The sequence below is a fragment of the Hylobates moloch genome, unplaced genomic scaffold (assembly GCF_009828535.3).
Source record: "Hylobates moloch isolate HMO894 unplaced genomic scaffold, HMol_V3 SCAFFOLD_4, whole genome shotgun sequence".
Classification (NCBI taxonomy): domain Eukaryota; kingdom Metazoa; phylum Chordata; class Mammalia; order Primates; family Hylobatidae; genus Hylobates; species Hylobates moloch.
This window is the reverse complement of record NW_026652279.1, coordinates 37,015,428-37,040,310: the sequence shown is the minus strand read 5'-3', so window position 1 is coordinate 37,040,310 and position 24,883 is coordinate 37,015,428. Positions and strand designations below refer to the sequence as shown.

Sequence of the window (24,883 nt, the reverse complement as noted above, 5' to 3'; positions counted from 1 at the left end):
TGGAGCCACGGCAGAGGCCTCTCCAGAGATGGTGAGATGGAAACACTGCCCAGGGGACATTTCTCGCACTCCAGGCTTACAGGGATGTGGGAGTGGAACCAACACCTGTATCAACAAGAACATCCATTCCACTTCCAACTCCCAGTCTGTTGGGTTATAGAAACGTGGCTCTTACGTGGCTTGCCACTGAGTGATGACCATGATAAATTTACAAACCCTAGACAATGAGGGCAAACATGGAGCTGACTTCCCTTGCCATTTTATCATTCAGAGAATGTTTTTCTCCAGATCTGTGCCTCCATCTCCAGTAATGGGTACAAGTTTAGAGATTTCTTCTAAGTACAAAATAGACAACATTAAAAAAAAATTATATAGTCTCAAACTTTTCACTTAATTAGATAGACTTTTATTCTTATTCTAATTTGACCTAATCCCAAAGAAGTCCAGCACCATGTTGTTTCAGCCACCACAAAACCCAAGAGAGCATGAGGCCTAAGAGCCGGTAAGTCAGCTGCAGAAGGAGCCAGCTGAGTTGAATCAGGCCCGAGGCAATCGGCTGACAATGGGAGTTCTGCCAGGATAGAGGAGTCCCCTGTGGATGTGGGTATTACCACAGAGCTAAATCCGGTAGGTGTGGCTCAATACATACCCCACTGTGGGAGAAAGTGGAGGTGGCATTTGTAGCCTAAATGTATCTTAGAGAACAAGGAAGCCAAGGGAAATTTCAGGCTCTGTTTTCCTTGCATTTCACAGGATAGGCACCAGCTGTCCTGGAGTTCACACCTGTCAGCTTGTAGATACTGGGTGGCACCTGTATCCCCAGACCTAAGTGTTGCCAGCATGTATTATAATGTCGGCTGCAAGTGGAGGAAGGCCAGACAGAGGCAGGGGAAAAGCCAGGTATCTGTGTTCTAGGAAACAATTTAGGATCTTGTCCAGTTCTCGTGGACTAGGGGAGAAGAGTGGTGTTCCCACTCTGTAGGAAGAAATGGGCACAGAGGGATGTGGGGCCAGGGGAACAGCACACATTGAAAATTAACTGGGGTCGTCGAATGCCCCATTCTGCACTTAGATAAAAGCATGTGTGTGCATATACACATCTTAACTCTGCTTTGCTAATTGAACACATTTTAAAGGTTCTTATTCATCTAAGGCTTTTAGTCCTTTGCATGGGCTGAGTGAGATGGGTCCTCAGGAGGTGCTATGGAGTGCATGAGCAAAGACATTAAAATATTCATGCTGAACAGAGGAAAACCAAAAATTGTGTTGATGCATGTCTGAAAAGTTTTCAAATACAGTAGTTGAGACACAAAGTTTCCTTTAGGCACAAACTTTCAAGTAACTGGAACCTCAAGGAGGCATGTTGTTGGAAGCTGCAATATCCCCAGTATGTGTGGATGTAGCCCTTATATATTCCATATACATCCTTTTAAATTTCAGTGATTCCCTTCTTTTTTTTTGACGTGGAGTCTCTGTCACACAGGCTGGAGTGCAGTGGTATGACCTCGGTTCACTGCAACCTCCGCTTCCCTGGCTCAAGGGATCCTCCCCCCACAGCTTCCTGAGTAGCTGGGACCACAGGTGCACACCACCACTTCTGGCTAATTTTTGTATTTTTGGTAGAGACAGGGCTTCACCACATTGCCCAGGCTTGTATTGAACTCCTGACCTCAAGTGATCTACCTGCCTTGGCCTCCCAAAGTGCTGGGATTACAGGCATGAGCCAATGCACCTGGCCTAAACTTCAGTCATTCTCTGAATGTGTTGCCAGCTTCAAATTAACTTTCAGTACATGAGCAAGTCCAGAGGGAAAGCAGGCATCTTGGCACTACTAGTTTGGTATTTTCAGACACAAATAAATAAGATATAGAAAGTTAACCTGTTCAACGTGAGTTGAGAATTTTCTCAAGGCATGTGTAAGTAGAACCTTATTGCAATGTACACTACAGAAGAAGAAAATGACTAGGAGTGCATACTGAAGAGAGAGGCTATACCTTAAAGATCCAAATTGAAATACAGGTGAGCAGGCCACCTCTTGAAGGCCTCTCACTATTCAAGTGGTCATTTAGGGCATCATTCCCAGACCCAACCTGGCCCCCAACCTCACCCTTGTCTTCTGAACTTGATGCTGCAATGAGTGTTGTCTCTCTGGGAGTGTGTCTGTTACTCTTAGTGAGCTGAACCCTGTGCTGAGGGTGCCTCTGTTCCTGGAACCCCAGCTGACATAATGGGACCATGCACCCTGTGTGTTCACTCCGTGCTAGATCTCCAGATGTTAAATCCTGCCCTGACTGACTCCCTTTAACCTGAGGCCAGCCTGTTGATCCCAGCCCTAGCTGTGCATAGGCTCTCATCTCCTGCCTGCATGGGAATGATGTCACCAAAACATTCTTTACTTTTTCTCAACGAGTGGACCGAACGGTTCCTTTAAGGGCAGTTTCCTGGGGTCTTTACTTAAACACTGGCTGCTTGCTACCTTCAGGCTGGCATTTGTCCCACCATGGTGTTTTGGGGAGATATACAGGCACATTCTTGAAAGCTAATTAAGAGGAAAATAAAGCACCTTGAATCCTAGGAGTCAGATGTACAAAGCTTTCCAAGAATACCCAATTAGGTAAAGGGAGGTAATTCTCCTCTAATGTTTACATCCTTTTCCTTCCCCTGCTTGTGAATGTCCCACTCCCAGCAGTACACACCACACCAACGCCACTGCAAGATTGGCTCCAGGTCTGTGCCATCCCCTCGTGGCCCAGTCTCCTGCAGCCAAGTCTCCTGCTGATCTGTGACCATACCTCATGGAGAACTGTTGTAAAGATGATGAGTATCATCCACAGTTCAGCTTACTTCTCTACCTTGTACTGATTAAACTTTGGGGTGGGGGTGAAAGGGGGGCATCATACATGAAAGAGATGTTTCTACATGGAAGGAGAGTCAAACCAAGCTGAAAACCAAACACAAGGGTGCCTTAGGAACAGGTTAATAGTAATTCATTTTTTCCAGTAAGGTTAGACTGCTGAGTGCCTTTTGCAGGGCTGAGAACCACATGCCCAGCCACCACCTTTTTCAGTCTTGTCTCTACCCCGGTGTCTGCACTGACACCCCAGGCTCACGTGTTCAGGGCCAGCATCTGGCCTATACTAGATTTTTCTTAGGACCCAGGCGAGGCAGGTTTCCACCTCTGAAAAGTTGTCTGAGAACTGTGTCAATGCTCACTTGTTTTTGCACCTGCCTCCTAGCCGCAGCATTGCCACCTGCCTACATCACAGGATGGGGTTGAAAGTCCTGAACTAGCCTCCCTGACTTGGGCCTTCAAGGATAAGGATTCTCAGCCCAGTTTTTACACCAAGCTCAAGTAATTACATGCATTTTAACTAAAACAAAACAAAACCCAATACCTCTTGTAGCAGAGAAAGTCAGTTCCTCAGAGTGAGAGTTTGTCATCATTCCAAAAAGACCCTGCCTCTGCCACAGCCATTCAACGTGCCACTGGCCTCATCCACAACACAGACTAGTGCAGATGTTATCCTCAGTCAAATACCAGCCACCAGATATTTAGCTTAGGGAGTTAAAAACAGTGTTGGGATCTTCTAGGAGAGGGCTCTGAAAGATGAGAGAGAGAAAGCACTTGGGAAGGTGAAGCTGATTTTGGAGGAAATTTCCCATTGGAGAAAGAATCACACTTTCAGAATAAACAGAACTTGGGAAACATTTAGTTAACCTCTTCATTTATTTTTATTTTTTGTAGTAAAATATACATAACAAAAATTTACCATTTTTACCATTTTTGAGTGTGCGATTCAATGGCATTAAGTCCCTTCACAGTGTTCTACCACCATCACCACTATCCATTTCCAGAACGTTTGCATCATCGCAAACAGAAATTCTTTGGTGGACCCACTAAACAACTCTCTATTCCTCTCCATCTCTGCAGCCCCTTCACCTTTAACAGAGCCACAGGAACTTGTCCTTTTCTGTTTGAAAACTGGAAGGTGCTCTAGTTTCTGAGGCAGCTTCTGTTTTTTCTGGTTGCTATTCCCCCACCTACACCATCCTGCGGCCGCTTGGTGCCCCATCTCCAGGTCGATTTTAATCTAAAACACAGATCCTGGCAGACGAGAAGACCTAACTCCTAGAGCCAATTTTTGTGTATACGTGTGTTATTCCATTTTCCAGCTCAATAAAAAGGAATATCATTTCTGCCCATCTTGGCTTTCCAAGGCTGAAGTGTAATTTAAACAAAAACCACAAAGGCAGTATCACATGGAAAACTGGAGCAGGAGTCAAAAACCTGGATTCTAGTTTGGATACCGCCAGCTATGTGACTGCGGGCCAGTTAGCCTTTCTGAGCCCCAAGTTCCTCTGGAAAGTTGCACAGCTCCAAGTGTGCAGGTGTTTATACAGTGATGTGTAACCCTTTGAGCACCATGCAAATCTAAGGTGTGCTAACAAAGGACTTTGCTCTCCAGCACTTCTGACTTTGAAAACATTGAGATCCCGACAGAAGAGGACGTGGAAGATTCTGTGCCTTGGCCAGAAATTCACTTTTCAGGGGGTGTGGCGGGAATGGCCCGGGCAGATTTCCTCCTGAGACTCAACTGGAGTGTCCACTCCTGGCTCTGGGAAGTTTGAGCGGCCAGAGCTGGTACATTTTTCCTTCCTCAAACCTACAGTTCCCTGGCCCACCTTTCATGTCCTCAGATCTGAAGAGCCAGCCTACTCCCAGCACCCCCCTCTCCCCCACCACCACATCAGCTACTCTGGCCGCCTTATCCTAGAGCTTCAAAATAACCCAGCCAGGCAGATTGAAGGAAACTTTTACACCCCCAGCCAGGTGACCAACCTCCTGGCATCCCCAGTGTGTGTCCACTGACGCCTGGTTCTGCATTTTATAAAAAGAATTTTTTCATGAAAAGAACCCTTTGGATGAAAAGAAAGTGAAGCATCGCATTCCTGTCGTTTTACTTTTGCAAAATATTTTCTTTGTAATATATCTGAAGGGTGTGGCTTGAAGACTTCCTGCCTGGCTTTGTTCTGACTCTCCATGCAGACTGATTTATATTCCGCCACCAAGAGAAGGGAGCTGAGCTTAGTGGCTGCTTCCCTCTCCTGGGAGAATTATAAGAAGATCGTCCACAGCAGATTCACATCTATTATGCTTTTTGTTCCTCGCAATTGCCCTGTGAAGTAAGCAGGGTAGAGTTTCTCACCCTCCTGGGGGAAACATGTTCAGGAGGTCAAGGTCATACAGCTAATAAAAAGAGCAGGTCTTGATGGCAGTGCTTTAAGAGAACAAACTTAGCATGTGCTATAGAGGAAGTCTACTCGTATGGCTCAAGTACTTTCTTAACAAGGGTCAGGCTCAGGCCCTCTTTTGCTGCACATCTGTTTTAGGAGGAGAATTTCTTCAACAACTTTTCAAATCTCTTGACTATTGGGATAATTACTTGGCCTCGCCCACGCCCTTTCTCAATGACTCAAGAGCCCAGCCAGAGCAACCAAGAAAGGAAGTCCAATTACATGAGCTGAAAATGTCTGAGCTGGTTTCTCAGGCCAACACAGTCACTCAGCATGCCCTGTCATGCATGTTCCATCGCACCCTCACCCTAGACTTGGGGCCTAACCCGTTTCATTTATGTTGTACACTAATGAGATTACAAGGTACCATTGACCCAGAAGTTGCTCTAAGAGCCTGTTACTGAAGAAGCAAAGACCATCGCCCCCCAACCCCACCCCCATGCTGTCAAAGTTCACTCAATGTGAATTCCTAGTCAGTTCAATTTCACACAATTTGATTAACACAAGGCATTGCAGTGATTATTATGGAAGACTAACGAACAATGTAAGATTGGTTCTCACGCTTAAGGCTTAAGAAGCATAAGAAGGAGGCAGGTATAATTAAATGCCCATGTTACAGAGCAAACTATAAAACCTGCTCTAACAGTCATGGTGAGGGACTGATTAATCCTGCCTGGAGCCATTTATTCATTCTGTGGATATTTATGCACCCACTCAGGCACTGGGCTCACAATAATAGTAGCTACTACTTAGCAGTCTTTTCCTGTGTAACTGGCTCTGTGCTGAGCTCCCAACACATCCTTTTTATTTTTGAGAGCACACTAAATGTTCTCTAACCAAAATATTGAGGGGTAAAGGGGAGACATTTGGACTAGAAATATCCATAAAACAATCAATGTACTTGACACATGGACACATATAGGTGCTATTCGAGTTATTCCCACTTTATAGATGAGAAAACTGGAGCACAGTGAGGTTAAGTGACTTTCCCAGGACTGTGTATTCTTAGGTAGCTTGTCTCCCAGGGAGCCTATGAGTGTGGTCATTGATTCACTGGGCGGCAGCGTGTGGGTTGGATGAACTAATAGGATGTGGGCAGTCTTAGAGAAGACAGAGGGTGAGGAGAGAGCATGAACAAAAGCCCTGAGGTGGGGGGTGCCTAGCACATGCTGAGCAGGTATGTGGTCTGGGTACGTGGGGTTAGTTATGTAGGAAGAGCTGTAGGAGATAAAGCCTGGCAGATAGGTTGAGACCAGACAGACAACAAAGGCATGGAAGGACCTGCTAGGAAGCCAGGACTTGATCCATGGACTGCAAGAGGCAGCAGTAGGTTTTGAGCAGTCCATATGATTTGTCCTGTGCTTTAGGACGGTAACCAGCACCTATGCAAACACTGGTGGGATTTTTTTTTTTTTTTTTTTGAGACAGGGTCTTGCTCTGGCACCCGGGCTGGAGTGCAGTGGCATGATCTCGACTCAGTGCAGCCTCAACCTCCCAGGCTCAAGTGACCCTCCCACCCTAAGCCTCCTGAGTATCTGGGACTACAGGCATGTGCCACCATGGCCAGCTAATTTTTAAATTTTTTTAGAAGTGGGTTCTCCCTATGTTGTTTAGGCTGGTCTCAAACTCCTGGCCTCCAGTGATCCTCCTGCCTCAGCCTCCGAAAGTGCTGGGATTATAGGCATGAGCCATGGCACTGGGTCCTTAGAACAAATGTTAATCTGTTACATAGCTCCAAAGACTCTGGGAAGTTTAGGGGATTGGGGCATAATCAGGGCCAAATCATTAAGGGATAAGACTCCAAAACACTCATACATAAAGACATTATCCAAAGTCAAGGTCATGGCTATAGGTTGGAAATGTGATTTATAAAGAAGAAGCTGTAACTCCACTGCTGCATCCTCCTCGGCCCCCCACCTCCAGTCCCTTCCTAACTGACTCCTACGCTGCCAAGAGCAGCTGGAGACCGGTGCATACACAGCAATGCACCCCCATTTTGGTCCTTTGCAACCAACTATCTTGTGAGACGGGTGATAGATGCTTTCATTATTCTGTTAAAAGCCGTATTTTCATCCTTTTTATTTTTGAGAGCACACTAAATGTTCTCTAACCAAAATATTGAGGGGTAAAGGGGAGATATTCGGACTAGAAATATCCATAAAACAATCAATGTACTTGACACATGGACACATATAGAGACCTGTACCCCCAAATTAATGATTATACATTTTTTGGAAAAACATATGGAACTTTTTTACAAAAATTGATGATGTGTGCTACTTACAAAGCAAACCTCAACAAAAACCAAGGAATCAATATCATACAGACCAAGTTCTCCAAACACGATCCAATTAAGTTAGAAATTAGCATCAAAAAGATCCTTTTTAAAAATCTCACATGTTTGGAAATGTAAAAACATACTCATTACAACTGGGTAAAAGAAAAAATCATAGTTGAAGAAAAACACTTAGAACTAAGTGATAATGAAAATACTTGAGGAGTAAGGAACTAGTTGAAAGAGACAAGTCTATCACTGCTTGGGATTATGTTGCATTTACATTTTTTAAAATTACAGCTGTCTTATGTTCATTTAGAAATGGGCAGAGGAGGCTGTGTGTGGTGGCTCACACCTGTAATCCCAGCACATTGGGAGAGTACAGGTGGGAGGAATGCTTGAGGCCCGGAGTTCAAGAACAGCTGGGCAACATGGCGAGACCCCATTTCTATAAAGAATAGAAAAAATTAGTTGGATGTGGCTGTGTGCACCTGTAGTCCAAGCTCCTTGAGGAGTCTGAGGCAGGAGGATCACTTGAACCTAGGAACTTGCAGCTGCAGTGAGTGGTGATCATGCCACTGCACTCTGGCATGGGCAACAGCGTGAGACCCTGTCAAAAAAAAAAAGAGCAGCGGTAGGAATATTTTCTAAAACTTTAGAAATTCGAGTCCAGTTTGGCCAGATTGAAAACACGAAAGGTTAAACCTTCAAACCATACTATTATACCTAAATTCTTAAAAATTGTTTTTCTTATATCTTTATTTTATTGCTAGATCTCATCATCTAAAATTCCTTTCCTGCCTACTCTGAATACAGGTTCACATGAAACAAGTGTAAAAGGAATAGAAAAAGGAAACAATATAGAAATATGTTCTGGGCAGCTGTCAGTTGGGTTTAGGGTATTTGGTTTATGTTTATTTGACCGTTTTTATTCCTTCAGTGTTCTCAATACGTAGTTTTGAGCTATGTTTTGTGAATGTGATGAAGAATTTGGAAAAAATGGGGGTGGAGGTCTTTTTCTTCTGGAGTCGGTTAACAACTCATTTTCTAGACAGAATTTCATCCTCACTCTTAAGTCTTAGAGTCAGTCAGACATTGGCTGACAAGGAAAATAGACGCAAGATTTCCTCAAAGCTCAGCTTATGCCACTCCGTGCTGGTTGATATTACCTGTGACTCTTTCCTCTTACCTGACTGCCCTGCCATTTTGAAGAAAAAACAATAAAATTATTGGATTTCTCTCCAGAAGGAAACTAAGTTGCTGATGGATCACATTGTGGTGGTTCTTGTTCTCGCCTGGGAGGAAGCGCTGCCACCTGCTGTCCTCTGCTGGTCAAATAAAACCAGCTTTAGGAACCCATAGTTCTTTCCCACGGTGTCTACACCAGCCCTGTCCTCCCGGACTTGGCCCAGCATTCTCTTGTGCTGTCTCACAGAGAGAGAACATGTGCATTTTATGTGAACAATGTCATCTTTCCTCCACGACTACTATTTCGTCTATGTTTTCTTTTTTTTGTTTTTTTGAAACAGGGTCTCACTCTGTTGCCCAGTACAGTGGCACTTTCTTGGCTTGCCACAGCCTCAACTTCCTGGGCTCAGGCAATCCTCCCACCTCAGCTTCCCGAGTAGCTGTGCGCCACCACAGCTAGCTCATTTGTTTTTTATTTTTTAGTAAAGATGAGGTCTCATTATGTTGCCCAGGCTGGTCTTGAACTAAGCTCAAGTGATCCTCCTGCCTCAGCCTCCCAAAGTGCCGGGATTACAGGCATGAGCAACCATACCCAGCCCACGACCACTATTTTGGATTCCAGCTCTCTCCTCCTTCCCATCTATCATTTTACATTGACTCCAACCTGTTTCTAAGGAAGGAAAACATTATATTTCAAGAAAAATGTGCAACTTATGTAAAGCCCTCAGGATCCTGCACACACCAGAAATGACCACTAGACAAGGTGGTCAGGAAGCCTAATTTCTAGTCTACTAATTGGGTGACCTCAGTTAATTTCATTCAACAAATATTTGATTTTTCTGCTATGTGCAAGACTCATAGCAAAAAAATGACTGATGGTTCATAGCAAAAAAAAGTTATGACTGATGGTGCATAAAACGTGAGAAAGGGTTACTACCTTCAAAAGGTTCACAAGTCTGGTAGGGCAAATACAGTTCAGTAAGACGTTATGGTACTTAGCAGCTCATGGTCAGAGACGTAGAGGTACCTACAGCCCCTAGAAGAGTGCAGAGGAGAAAGATCACTATTGGCTACATCTCAGACATTGACTGACTGATTAGATTCCTGAGCAAGTTCATGGCAGGACATTTTCTCAGCTCTCCTCCCCAAAATTAGGATCCCACCACTTTAGCTTTTCATTGATTTGACAAATATCAACAGAGCACATATGTGCCAGGTATCATGCTAAGCTTGGAGGCAATAATAGCAGAACAATATGGCCCATTAGAATTCAAAGAAAGAGAAAATAAAAAATTTAAGAATATAAATAAAAAGTAATAATAAATAAAACAATATGGTCCTTGTCCTCATGGGCCCTGCAGTCCCTAGGGAGCCATAGACAAATACATGGGTAATTAGTCTACTGTGTGAGAAGGGTATCCTCCTCCAGTTTGTACTCTGATTTGCTTCAAAGAAGAAAGAGAAAAAATGAGGGAGGAATCTTCTATGGCCATAGTCCAGAGTCAAAGTTAGAAAAAAAACATTAGTGTGGACGTTGCCCAGGCTCTTGGTCCTTCCCGGAGGATTTTAAATTAAAGGACTGAGTAGAGACAGGATAGAGAGAGAGGTGGAGAGCAAAGATAAGCAGGTAGGCCTTTGATGTCAGTGACAAAGTTTCACAATGCTTTTCCTAAGACTCTCCCACTTTGCTGAATGCTATGATGGAACGAGCACTGGAATAAAATTCAAGAGCTCTCGGAGCCAGTCCTCTGTCACTGTGATCTTAACACTTCACTTCCCTATCTCACCTAGGAAATGGGGATAAATAACATTTGCTCTGCACTTCCTCCAGGGTTTTGGAGGAGCACATGAAGGAGTTTGTGAGTAGCTTATGCGAACCACATAATGCTACCCAAATCAGTGATGCTATTACCATTATCAGCCACACCTTGTGTCAAGGTGGGCTCTCCACACCTGGGCCAGCTGAAAGGCAGAAGAATGAAGACCAAAGGCTTTCATGAGTCCCTTCCAGATGGAGAAACTGTAATTAAGACTTATTGGCAATCTTTCTTTCCAATGTCTCTGCTAAGGACTACACTCAAATTAGGAATATTTGCTTTTGTTCGGGCATGTTGGCTCACACCTGTAATCCCAGCACTTTGGGAGGCCGAGGAGGGCAGATCACTTGAGGTTCTCATAAGCTACTCACAAACTCCTTCATGTGCTGCTCCAAAACCCTGGAGGAAGTGCAGAGCAAATGTTATTTATCCCCATTTCCTAGGTGAGATAGGGAAGCGAAGTGTTAAGATCACAGTGACAGAGGACTGGCTCCGAGAGCGCTTGAATTTTATTCCAGTGCTCGTTCCATCATAGCATTCAGCAAAGTGGGAGAGTCTTAGGAAAAGCATTGTGAAACTTTGTCACTGACATCAAAGGCCTACCTGCTTATCTTTGCTCTCCACCTCTCTCTCTATCCTGTCTCTACTCAGTCCTTTAATTTAAAATCCTCCAGCAAGGACCAAGAGCCTGGGCAAGGTCCACACTAATGTTTTTTTTCTAACTTTGACTCTGGACTATGGTCATAGAAGATTCCTCCCTCATTTTTTCTCTTTCTTCTAAAAATACAAAAAATTGGCCAGGTGAGGTGGCATGTGCCTGTAATCCCAGCTACTTGGGAGTCTGAGGCATGAGAATGACTTGAACCCAGGAGGCGGAGGTTGCAGTGAGCTGAGATCACACCATTGCACTCCAGTCTGGGTGACAGAGCGAGACTCTGTCTCAAAAAAAGAAAACGGATTTTTTTTTTTTTCTGAGACAAGGTCTCCCTCTGTCGCCAAGACTGGAGTGCAGTGGTACAATCATGGCTCACTGCAGCCTCAACATCCTGGTTTCAAGTGATCATCCCACCTCAGTCTCTGAAGTAGCTAGGACTATGCCCAACTAATTTTAAAAATTTTTGTAGTGACATCTCATGTTGCTCAGGCTGGTCTCAAACTCCTGGTCTCAAGCAATCCTCCCACCTTGACCTCTCAAAGTGCTGGGATTACAGGCATGAGCCACTGCACCTGGCCAATATTTGCATTTTATTTTATTTATTTTATTTTATTTTGAGACAGGGTCTCACTCTGTCACCCAGGCTGGAGTGCAATGGCATGATCTTGGCTCACTGCAACCTCCGCCTGCCAGGTTCAAGCGATTCTTGTGCCTCCGCCTCCCTAGTAGCTGGGATTACAGGCACCTGCCACACCTTTGTGTGGCAGGAACAACGCCTGGCTAATTTTTGTATTTTTAGTCGAAACAGGGTTTCGCCATGTTGGCCAGGCTGGTCTTGAACTCTTGACCTCAAGTTATCCACCCACCTCAGCCTCCCAAAGTGCTAGGATTCCAGGTGTGAGCCACCACGCCCAGCCAATATTTGCTTTTTTAAAGTGTGTCTGTTTAGTAATAAACATACTTAGCACAGTTAGGGTTATGTGATGAAAAAGAAGAACAAGGCAAGAAGTTCTTTAAGCAGCACTTTGGGGCATTTTCTTATAAAAGTGTAGGTTTTTTTTTTTTAAAGTGTAGGTTTTATAAGTACCACAGCGTAGGTTTATGAAGCCCTACTAAAATTGTATAGCATATAAGCCTGCTATTTGTCTCTTCCATTTTGTCAGCTTTCTTCTCTGTGGGACCCCTGGCATGGACTCCATGCCCTGCTTCCTTGTGGATTCCCATCATGATGGGAAGCACAGGCCACTGAACAAAGTTAGTGGTATTATCAAATCATTTCCACCCTAGAGTCCTTCTGATGGCGTGGGGGCAGCATGGGGGACAGTGTAACGTTCTATGTTTGTTGAAAGCTGGTCATTAACATCTGTCAGGCGCTGCATCAAATGCAGATGTTGTTGAATTCTGTCTTTCCCACTAGACTGTTGGCCCACTGAGGGTAGAGAGCACGCCTGCCGTACTCCCTGTCCGGTCAGTACCACCTCACCAAGGGTCAGCTCAGTACCTCTTCATCAAATAAATGGAGTCCTTACATCCAACAACCCTTCCAAGTGGGCATTTTTATCCCCAGTGTATAGCTAAAACTGAGGCAGGAGTTGCTTAAGAATGTTGTCCAAGGCGAGGTAGAGTGTCTGGCCCTGAGTCTGGATACTACATGCTCTGTCTGCTCCCCAAGCTCACACTCTTCCACGCAGTGTGCTGCTAAGAACGTCCTCTCTCAGAAGCTATGGATTACGTTGTATTAAAATCATTTTCTAAAAAGTTTGCATCCATCTGTGTTTCCCAACAGGCTCTAGTCAAGTATTATTAGTCATATACCCAGAACTAAGTATTTTGGGTATATGACTAATAACATTGGTCCTCTTGGTCCTATTCTGAGATTCTATTTACGAACCAGTCCTGAGTTCTTGGAAGGTCTGAAATGAAGTCAACGGTCAAATATGTATTCACCAACATTTATTAAGTACCCTTTATGAGACAGACCCTCGCCTAGGCCCTGAGGTACAAAGGTGAATGACAAATACTTCCTGTCTTTAAAGAGCTTATAGTCTAATAGGTTTCACTGTGCCGTTTTTTTCCTTCAAAAATAATTATTAAGAAAGTGAGGACAGGCGCCATGGCTTATGACTGTAATCTCAGCACTTTGGGAGGCTGAGGCAGGCGGATCACCTGAGGTCAGGAGTTCAAGACCAGCCTGACCAACGTGGCGAAACCCCGTCTCTACTAAAAATACAGAATTAGCCGGGCATGGTGGCGCATGCCTATAATCCCAGCTACTCGGGAGGCTGAGGCAGGAGAGTCCCTTGAACCTGGGAGGTGGAAGTTGCAGTAAGCTGAGATCATACCATTGTACTCCAGCCTGAGATCACACCATTGTACTCCAACCATTGTACTCCAACAAGAGTGAAACCCCATCTCAAAAAATAAATAAATAAAATAAAGCGAAACATGCTGACTGCAGAATATTTGGAAGCCCACATAAGAAAAGAAAGGAAACAATAGTCACCCCAAATTAAGATGCTTTATAAATCCCAAGGGTAGAGCCTGTGTCTTAGTATTTCTCTACCCACAAAACTGTACTTAGAGCAGAAGACAAGTTCAGTTAATGTTTTTTGAATGCGGAGAAAGCCACCCTTAAACCTACCACCCTGAGATAACCACTGTTAACATTTAGAAAATATTCTTAGCCTTCTTTTCTTTGACTGTCAAATGACTGACTGGGATGCCATTGTCCCTGCCTCATCCAAACCAGGGAGAGAAATGTTTGGCCTCTTTAGCGCCCCCTACAGGTGATGCAGTGCTGCTCGTGGTTGATTTAACTGTTTGAGTGGAGCAACCCTTTACATACATACTTCCCCATGCCATGCCTCGAAACCTTTTCACAAAAAGGACTCTTTTAGGTGTGGGAAATGCAGTAGGTTCTACCAGATGTTCTCATCCACTCCCCCATCCCACCCCAGAAAAGCCTCCGGGGCAGGAAGTTGGTTTATCCAAGATCAGTTCCCTGGGATAGAGGGGGACTTTCATCAGGTTCATCAAACAAGGCTGCATGTTGATTCATTTTAGAGAGTTAAAAAAAAAAAATCCCAATGCCCAGGCCCCACCTCACACCAATTAAAACAGGATCTCTGGGCATGAGGCCCAGGCATTAGCCTCTCATGTTTTTAAGGCTGCCCAGGTCAGGCATTGAGAACCACTGATATAAAAATAGGCTAAGCAGAGGTGTAAGTGGTCTTTTGAGACTAGCAGACGGCATTGCAATGGCCAGAGTTGGGGCACTCAGCCCAGAACTTGGCATCACAAGGGTTTTCTGCAGCCCACTTTGCACAAAACCTGAGTGGTATAAGCGGGCACTTGATTTGCAAAGGGGGACGCAAAGAAGGAAATAATGTCTTTCTTCCAAAGGGTTTATATGGATTCCTCTATAAGGGAAGAACACACAGAAGCCATGCATGTTCACAAAGATATGCATACATACAGGGAAATAAGTGCAAAGGCCCCAGTTGGGCTATTTTGTAAGGCATGTGAGTTTTCTGGCTTCACGATAAAGGAAAGAAGAATTTTGCCAAATAAACTATTAAAGATAAGCCACTTTAATAACAGTCTGCTTAGCAGAAGGAAGATTATTAAAATGAGATCATCTTTATTTAAATAGGTATTGAGTACCTGTTATTTGCCGGGCATTGTGCTAAGTACTTGACGTACATGATTTTATTTAATCTTTGTGATAACATTTTACACTAGGTATTATTTATCCCCATATTATAGTGGAGCATCAGTTATTATATAATTAACATACAATCACATTAAACAAAACAGATGACTTCAGCCTGTCTCCAAAGTCTGTGCTTTTTTTAAACAATGCCATGCTGTACAATCTGGACATGCATGATTAGTGGTAATACAAAAGATGGGGGGAAAAGTGACCATCTTCTCAAGAAGATGTAGCTTTCCAGAACGGCTAGTTGGCTAAAATGTTTTCCCTACTGTGAAATCTCCAAGGTGTCCTGAGGCAGGCAGCATGGTATATACCAAGAGCCCTAGCAGTTCTCCCTTGAACCAGCCTTGTGACCAGAGTTAGTTGGCTTAGTCACTTAGTATTCATTTTCTCACCTATGAAGCGGAAAGGGTTAGAATGGTTGGGTCACTGGCTTCAAGTTGCCCCATGCAGGCCTGGGCTATAGGAGATCATGCTTGAGAAAGAAGAGACAGACAGGACTTCTCTTATTCCCTTTCATCCAGAGAAGATCTGTGTTTAGCTGCTTGAAGAGTTGTTTCCCCTGCCTGGGGATGAGCAAAGGGTAAAGGGAGGACATTTGGAAGGAATCCACTGTATTAGTGAATTTCAATGACCCTTCCAGTTTGATAGGTCTCAGGTCCTCTATTTTTGAGTTTATGATGCTAGGAAGAATCAGTGCCACCACATTGCTTGAGTGCATAATGACCAAGAGAATGGGTTTTCTGCCTATGAAGGGAAGAAAAGCAACTGAGAAGAGGGAGGACAGAAAGACCTCTGCTAGCAGAGCTCCAAGTTACAATAAACCTGCCTGGGGCCGCACACTGCCAGGCAGGAATGTGAACAACTGGATTAGACAGAGTAAGCCAAGTGCCAATTGTTGCTGAAGAGAGGTTTTACTAATGTGACAGTAATACAGTCACAACACAGTGGGAGGTTGGGCTCCAGGCCTCGTCTCCCTAAATTGTACTTTCTTTTTACTCAATACGGTGAAGTCCCTTGTTCTCTTTTAGTAGTTTAGGATTCAAGCAATTTTCTGTTTCTTTTTGTTTTTCAGATCTTAAATCCAAATTTCATCCAAGAAGGTGAGTTAAAAAGCATTAGAATTGGAAACATGGGGATTGGTTAAATAAATTATAGTTAATCCAGCACTAAGGCACTGGCTGTACGCAATGGTGATATAGTTCTGTATCAACGGACAAGGAAAGAGGTTTATGATAAACTATTAGATGAAAAAGACTAAAGCTTGCAATATGTATAATGGGATCCAATTTTTATAAGAAGTCTGTTTATATAAAGCCCAAAAGGATATATACCAGAATGCTTACAGTAATTATCTCTGGATTATGACATTATGGAGCTTTTCTTTCTTTCTGTTTATATTTCCTATTTTTTCTATAATAAATAGTTATTACTTTTAAACACTTTATTTAAAGAGACCCAGATGACTCACCAGTGAAGGTTATTTGAATCATTACATGACATGGGTGGGAAATGAGAGTGGTGTGTTAAAAAAAAAATGGCTGTTTTATTCTAAATTTGCTCTGAATGATGTGAATGTATGTTGATTTGATCATAGTGGCCCCAGAATTCCTTGTGCCCTTGGTGGATGTGACCTGCTTGCTTGGGGACACAGTGATACTGCAGTGCAAAGTCTGTGGGCGGCCGAAGCCCACCATCACTTGGAAGGGTCCAGACCAGAACATCCTTGACACTGATAACAGCTCAGCCACATACACCGTCTCCTCTTGGTAAGCTGATTGCCCTAACATCAGCACCAGCAGCCCCTCTTAGCACAGCACTGAGAGGCTGAATCTGGGGTGCAACTTCTGCTCTGGTGACTGGGCTCTGCAAGAGAATAGCTGCCCTGGAGCCTGTTCTTGGGCAAACGCTTGGCCTTGATTAGAGAGAGACTGAGGAGTGTTAGTCACAGCCTCTACCACTCACACTGCAGCCTGATGGACACCTGCAGCAGCACCAGCACACATTTCCCATGGTGCTCAGCACCACGTAGACATACCTGGGACCAACAGAATGGTTTGTAAAGACTGTGCTCCAGACCCACATTAAACAAATAGGGAAAAACATAACCTTTATATCTCAGGTCAAGCATGCATCATACTTATGAAGAGTTTTTACAGTCATTGCCTTACATTCACCCTGGTAGATGATCTTTCCCTACAGATCCCCAAGTAAATCTCTAAGTCAGAAGATTTAGACTTCTGATTTAAGTGGTGAAGGCTCCAGACCTGTAGTAAAAATGTAATCCTCACATCTGGACATCCTGACATTTTTGTGCCCTTCAGGATGCTGTGAAACAGTGAGATGTTTAATTCCTTACCTAAGAACAGTGTTATTAGAAAAAGAAACGACTCATTCCAAAATGTGCAATAGAGAATCAAGCCGCAAGCATGCTTCTACACACACAGTCCATTTAACAAAACTTAGCTGACTGCCTCCCAATCATTCTGTCAGTATTTATTGTTACTAATTATGAATTGGACTGTGTACCGTTGCTTACAGTGGACAAGCGGTAGCAAGCCCTAGATGCTTGAGAAACATTAGTGGAAGAAGCACCTAGAATCAAGAAACTTTCATTCATTGACTTAATTTGTGTGTATGTGAAAAAGAAGAAGACCATCATTCCTTGGTATTCCCAGCAGAGACTACCTGGCCAGGTCATAAAATATCAGTGGGTCCAAGAAGCCTAGTGTGAGAGGCAGTGGTTGGTGAAGATCACGAAAAGTGCCAGGGGATATCATAACCCTAGGGAAGGGGCAGAGCTGACTGTGACTTCTGTATTTCAGAGCATTTCTCCCCTGGGGATATTCCTGGACCTTATATTGGGATGAATGGGGAAGTTATCATTTAGGTGATGGAATTTACCCTTTCTTAGAAATTCACTTAATTATTTTGAGGATCCCACATCTAGAATTTGAAATACTTAAAATATTTTATCCTGGAGTCTTTCCTTTTTTTTTTCCCCCATCATTCATTATCAATCTGTGAAACTGAAAATATTCTAGGACAAAGTTGGTAGTGGTAATGATACTAATAATACTATGAGCCAGAACTTGCATACGACTTTATATATTTCAAACAATGCTCTAATTCTTATGTCATTTTATTCCTGATTTTATCCCTCATGTACAACAAACTTGAGAGATGGGCATGGCCAGAAAATTTTTTTCCATATAAGGAACTGGGGATGTAGAGAGACAGGGTGGTAGGTAGCTCACAGACCAGGGACTGACCTTGGGTCTGAGGACTGTCAGCTCAGCACACCATGTGCCAACCCTATGGGATTTTACCCAGCAGTCAAGTGTCTCATTACTGGAGTCTGAAGAGCATCCTTTTGGTGTCCCTAGTGATTCTGGAGAAATCACCCTGAAGATCTGTAATCTGATGCCCCAAGACAGCGGGATTTATACCTGCATAGCAACAAATGACCACGGGACCACATCAACGTCTGCAACAGTCAAAGTGCAAGGTACAGCCTCTTTGTTAGTCAAACCTTTTGAAATAATTTTTTTTTTAGACAGGTTCTTGCCCTACTGCCCAGGCATGATCTCTGTTCATGGCAGCCTTGACCTCCCAGACTCAAGCAATCCAACCCCCTCAGCCTCCCGATTAGCTGAGACTACAGGCGTGCACCACCATGTCTGGCTAATTTTTTTTTGCATTTTTTATAGAGATGGGATTTTGCTGTGTTTTCTACAATACTTTTTAAAATATTTATTTTTTAAATTTCAGTAAAACACACAATAAAATTTACCATCTTAACCATTTTTTAAAAAATTCAAATAGAGACAGGGTCTTGCTATGTTGCCCAGGCTGGTCTCAAACTCTAAGGCTAACACGATCCTCCCGCCCTGGCCTCCCAAAGTGGCATGAGCCACTGTGCCCATCCCATCTTAACCATCTTAAATGCACAGTTTTAAGTGTACAGTTCAGTGGCATTAAGTATATCCACATTTTTGGGTTACCATCACCACCTCTCCATAGAACTTTTTCATCTTTCAATCTTTCTGAAACTGCATCTGTACCTGTTAAACAATGACTCCCCATTCCCTCCTCCTCAATGCCTCTTGGCCACCACTGCTCTACTTTCTGTCTCTATCAATTTGTGTTAGTCAAACTTTATTTTTTCTTGAGACAGGGTCCTGCTCTGTCGCCCAGGCTGGAGTGCAGTAGCATGACACCACTCACTGCAGCCTCAACCTCCCAGGCTCAAGCTATCCTCCCACCTCAGCCTCCCAGGTAGCTAGGACTATAGGCATGTGCCACCATGCCCAGCTCTTTTTTAAACTTTTGTAAAGATGGAGTCTCGAACTCCTGGGCTCAAGTGATCCTCCTGCCTTGGCATCCCAAAGTGCTAGGATTATAGGCGTCAGCCAGCACACCTGGCCCTACGTTACAAGTGAACGTTATAAGGGCTCCCTGCAACCTGGGGGAGAAAATGTCCATTGTAAAAATTCAAAAATAAAGTTCTGGCAAATGAGACGAGAACGAATCTTTGCTAAGAGCTGTCTGTGACCTACCATAAACCTACCATCAACATGTTAGTTCCCTGGCCAAGCTTTATCTTCAGGGTGCAGTTTTTAGCCCAAGGAAGAACTTCAGACAGCATGGTGTGTCTCCCACATCTGCCTTGGGCCTGGAGAAAGGTATGCCACTTGGTGGAGAAGGTCACAGGAAAAAATTGCGAGATGGGTTAGGTAATGTTTCCTAGATGACCTTATACCTTGGTGTAAAATGCTAAGTTCTGCAGAAATAGCACCTGATCCTGATTTCTGTCTCTATAGGTGTTCCAGCAGCCCCTAACCGCCCCATTGCCCAGGAGAGAAGCTGCACCTCCGTGATTCTCCGCTGGCTGCCCCCCTCCAGCACAGGAAACTGCACTATTTCTGGTTACACTGTGGAGTACAGAGAGGAAGGTGCACTATCTTCTGCTCTTTTTTTATTCTCTCCTTTTAAAACATTTATTTTTAAAATTGCAGTAAAACACACACAATAAAATGTACCATCTTAACCATTTTTTTAAAAATTTGAATAGAGACGGGCTATTGCTATGTTGCCCAGGCTGGTCTCAAACGCCAGGGCTAATGTGATCCTCCCACCTTGGCCTCCCAAAGTGCTGGGATTACAGGCATGAGCCACTTTTCTTTCTTTTCCTTTATTTTTATTGTGGTTTTTTTTTTTTTTTTTTTGAGACAGGGTTTGGCTCCATCAACCCAGGATGGAGTGCAATGGTGCAATGTTGGCTCCCTGCAGCCTCCACCTCCTGGGCTCAAGCCAACCTCCCACCTCAGCCTCCTGAGTAGCTGGGACTAAAGCGCACACCACCATACCCGGCTAATTTTTGTATTTTTAGTAGAGACAGGGTCTCACTATGCTGCCCAGGCTGCTGGCTGCTGTGAAACTCCTGAGCGCAAACAGTCCACTCGCCTCAGCCTCCAGAAGTGCTGGGATTACAGTCGTTAAGCCACCGCGCCCGGCCTCCTGCTCTTGTTTTTCTGTCTTGTCTAGGAGGTCCTTCAGAATTGTAAACATATTAGCCTTCTCATCTTTCAGAAGTTGTTCCTTGTTGTGTCTTCCAACTCAGCACAGAGGCCTCAGTGCCAGATTACAGCTGCCTGCTGATCCCAGATGTTGAGCAGCTGTTTTGGCTAAGATGATCCAAACCTCCCTGACATATTTATGACCCAGGGCAGGTTTCAAGGTGCCTTCATGCATATATCCCTACTTAACATGCTCGATCACCCAGACAGGGATGATCAAGCCCATTTTACAGAGGGGGAGGCTAAGGCCTAAAGAAAGTTGAGAAACACAAGATTATAGTTAGTGAGAGGCAGAGTTAACACTAGAACCCAGATGTCTGCTTGGCTAATTTGTGATCTTTCTCTCAGAGAAATAACTAGTGTAGTACGGGTGGAGTTCTACACCCCCTATCCCCAGATAAAATTAAGAGAATATATATTTTTTAATTGTACCGTTTAAAATTGTGCAATTTAAACTGTTAAAATTTGTTACATTTACATGCTAAAAGTGAATATATTTCTTCAGCAGTTGGAAACAACTGAGACTTCCATCTAGTTAGCAAGAAGAATTAGTTAAAATAAGAAGCTGCCAGATAGCTCTAATTGTTAATAACACAACTACAGTTATTCAGAGTAATAACACAATTACTCTGAATCACATTAGGAATTACACAATTGAACTGAAAGCAAGTGCTTGCTACTCTATCCCCCGAACCAAAACCATTTGTTTTATTCTACTTTCCATTATGCTTATTATTTTAACTCTTCTTTCTCCTTCTTTCTTATTAAACAGGCCCTATGCTGTTATAAACCCATTTATTTCTGCATCCTTCTTGAGCTGTTCACTCTTGTGTCTCCCAGGTTAGCACAAAAATATTAATAGTGAGCTGGGAGACACATTTTACAAAGTTCATATTTACCTTAGCATTATCCAGTTCATAGTTCAGCTCAGTAATTAAGTTCTCTTTGGCAAATTGTTTAATATTTCTGAGGCTCAGTTTCTACATCTGTAAAGTAAGATTAGTGGTCTCTACCTCACTGGGTTTCTGTGGATTTAAGACAGAATTAACTTTCTGTCTTAAATCCCATTTAACTATGAGATAATTATGTTGAAGACACCTTCCACAGTATTTTACATGTATGTAGTGTTCAATACATGTCACTTTCCATTTTGTTTCAATTTCCAAATGCATATTTTCTCTCATGTTATTAACTAAAAATATACTCTTCTGGCCTTATGAAAAGTTTGCCATGTGTCCCCTGTAAATTCTGTATTATCTATGTCTTTTTACTCTGGCACTTGCACATTTGAAAGTGAACAGAATCTATAGGCCAGCTTCTTCCATGCCTCTCACCATTTATTCCATCATTTAGGAAATTGAACCCAAACTACCATAGTTAGCCTACAGGCTTTCAGAGCCTGACACGGTAACCACAAGCATCCCTTGAACTGAATGTGTCTATTTTCCTTTCTTTGTTTGCTGAAGGTCTTTGAAACAATATCCCTTTGGCTTTTCTCTTTCCCTGTCCTGGGAAACCGTACACTAGGTTCTCAGATCTGGCAGCAGTCGGTGGCTTCGACCTTGGACACTTACCTCGTCATCGAAGACCTTAGTCCCGGGTGTCCTTATCAGTTCAGAGTCAGTGCCAGTAACCCCTGGGGAATCAGCCTTCCCAGCGAGCCCTCGGAGTTTGTGCGACTTCCAGAATATGGTGAGTCCCAGCCCAGCCCTGGCCCCCCAGGCAGTGGGGACGAGGCACCTGGCTGCCTGTCACAGACTCCTGGGCACGTTGACATGTCAGGCCACCATGCAAGAGGCACCTTTTAGAGGACTGAGAAGAATGTTTCTGTAAAGTATAGCTCCAAGCATCTTGGGCAAATGTTAGGTCTGTACCCATGCCTACCCCTGCACCTGCCAAGTTCCCTGGGGAATGAGTATGTTCCCCAGGAATGGAGAGTTACAGACAAGAGTCACGAGTCCTATGGATGTTCTCTGCCCCTCTTCTGAGACAGTAATACAAAGCCTCCTCCCACCCGCGCACCCCTGCCAGCCGTAAACGTACCTCCCTGCATGAGGGACTCACCCACTCCAAATGGGGGAGAGAAAAGCAACCTGGCTGAAGGACTTCATTATAATATGAGGATTTCATAGTTTCCTCACCCCCAATCATCCCAGAATTTCTTTTTTCAACATGGATATAATTTTATGTAGATTTGTTGAAAAATTAACTAAGATACACATATAGCTAGCTAAATATGAGTATTTTACAAATAAGGTTCTTATTTTGCCCAAATCATCTTCGTCCCAGGGACATTTTGAAAGAGAAAACTTGGCTATCCTAAAGAAATCTCCAAATGATGAGATTTTGGGCAGTGCAAGGGAGTGGTCTGTGTATACTGGGGAGAGCAGTGGGTGGGGGGGCAGCTGACTGTACTCGAAAGACCATGGACCTGTGTGCCTTAGGGTTAAGGGAATTCTGGAGTCTCCAGAGGGGTTTGGGAAACCCTCTAAATCACCTCTGCCCCCACCTGAATCCAGAAATGCACTCCGGTTCCAGTCCCACTGTCAGCCCAGTTTTCTGCCAGTCACTTTGACTTTGTTCCCATGAGCCTGTGATGCATGCAGAAACCTAGGTCCTGGGTCTGTGTTTCCTCAGAATTCAAGATGGATGAGCCGCCTTCAGTCTCAGCCAGGTTGTGCTCTGGGAAACCTGAGGGAACTGGCTCCAGGGTCCGTCTAGCCAAGCTGCTCATGTGGCCCCTCTTCTCCCAGGCTGCTCACTTGCTCCAGCCCCGGATGATGCTGTGTGTTTTGCTATTTGTGAAACCTTGGTCCCCAAGAGATGACACAAATGCGTATTGCTGTGCATGCTGTGTGCGTGTGTGTGTGCACGTGCGCGTGCACATGCTCGTGAATCATTGCCAAGGAATTGACACATCACACAGGGAAATACTGCCGAAGAATCTACTCAGGCATATATTGTGGGTTAAGCTAAATCCTTCAGTATACCAGATAAGCTCATTAATGCCTGAGAAGAGTGGGATAAGAAGAGAATTTTTTCTTTTTCTTTTCTTTTTTTCTTTCTTTCTTTCTTTCTTTTTTTTTTTTTTTGGAGAAAGGGTCTCACTCTGTCTCCCAGGCTGGAGTGCAGTGGCGCGATCATAGCTCACTGCAGCCTCGACCTCCTGAGCTCAAGTGATCCTCCAACCTCAGCCTCCTGAGTAGCTGGGACTACAAGTGTACACCACCATACCTGGCTAATTTTTGATTTTTTGTAGAGACGGGGTCTTGCTATGTGGCTTAGGTTAGAAAGAGAAATTTCTAAAATGTCTTTTCCTTTTCTCCTTTCTTGACCTCGTAACTTTTCCCTTCTCTCTCTGCATCCTCCTTACACCCCTGATTTTCACGAGCTTTTCTAGGCCTTCAAAGTGTTCTTTTATCCCTTTTAAATTTTTCTCCCAAATTTATCTTATAAAATATCCAGAAGTCATATTTCTGATTGTCCTGAGTTTTCCCTTTGTTTAAGTAGATGGGAGAGAGAAGCTGACCCTGTCATGTCAGTTTCCCCTTGGATGATTTTTTAAAATAACATTCCAGAGAATCATGGCATTTTCCCACTGAGTCAGACTCCATATTTGGTCATGAGAATTGCTTTGGGGTTACTCTGGAGCTTTTCTATTAATTTTTTCTTTATTCTTATATGACATCCTCGATATTGTAAATGGATTCTCTTTCTTCCGAAGATGCTGCTGCTGATGGTGCCACCATTTCTTGGAAGGAAAATTTTGACTCAGCTTACACTGAGCTGAATGAAATTGGAAGGTAATGACACAGTTTTATATTCATTCGTTCATGAACACGTAGCAACATCACATCAGAATAATAACTCTTTGTTGTTGTCATTGTTTATTTCTTTTACAAATGCAATTCTCTCCATAGCAAGAAAACAACTAAAATATTTATTTGTATTTTCTACTGTTCTTTTTCTGACTTCTTAAGTTGGATGCTTCATTCATCAATTCTCAGCCTTTCTTCTTTTCTAATATGAGAATTTAAGGCCCAAAATTTTCTTCAAAGTACAATTTTAGCTATAGGTCCCAAGTTTTGATATGCAGTATTTTCCTTATAAGTTATATGTAGGTTTCTTCAACTATGAATTTTTCTTTGACCTGGTTATAATGGAAACATGTTTTAATGTATATGAGATTTTTAAAGGTATGAGTTTTTTAAAGTATCTTTTTATTACTGATTTCTAACTTAATTTGCATTGCGGTCAGAAAATCTATATGGTACTGATTCCTTGGTTTTTGTTTGGACTTGCTTTATGAGTAGTACATGGTTAATTTTTGTAAAAATTTCCACATATTCCTGGGAAGAC

General features: G+C 43.4%; 1 protein-coding gene across 11 annotated transcripts in view; it reads left to right on the top strand.

Annotated features, from left to right (window-relative positions):
• Nucleotides 1-24,883, top strand: part of KALRN (kalirin RhoGEF kinase) — a 695,573-nt gene that overhangs the window by 645,552 nt on the left and 25,138 nt on the right. For all 11 annotated transcript variants that reach the window (XM_032149952.2, XM_032149972.2, XM_032149957.2 and 8 more), the window contains 6 exons: nucleotides 16,021-16,048; nucleotides 16,543-16,714; nucleotides 18,332-18,453; nucleotides 19,769-19,900; nucleotides 22,052-22,216; nucleotides 24,249-24,327. In XM_032149952.2, the coding sequence (XP_032005843.1) occupies nucleotides 16,021-16,048; nucleotides 16,543-16,714; nucleotides 18,332-18,453; nucleotides 19,769-19,900; nucleotides 22,052-22,216; nucleotides 24,249-24,327 (698 nt within the window). The remainder of the gene's footprint in view (nucleotides 1-16,020; nucleotides 16,049-16,542; nucleotides 16,715-18,331; nucleotides 18,454-19,768; nucleotides 19,901-22,051; nucleotides 22,217-24,248; nucleotides 24,328-24,883) is intronic.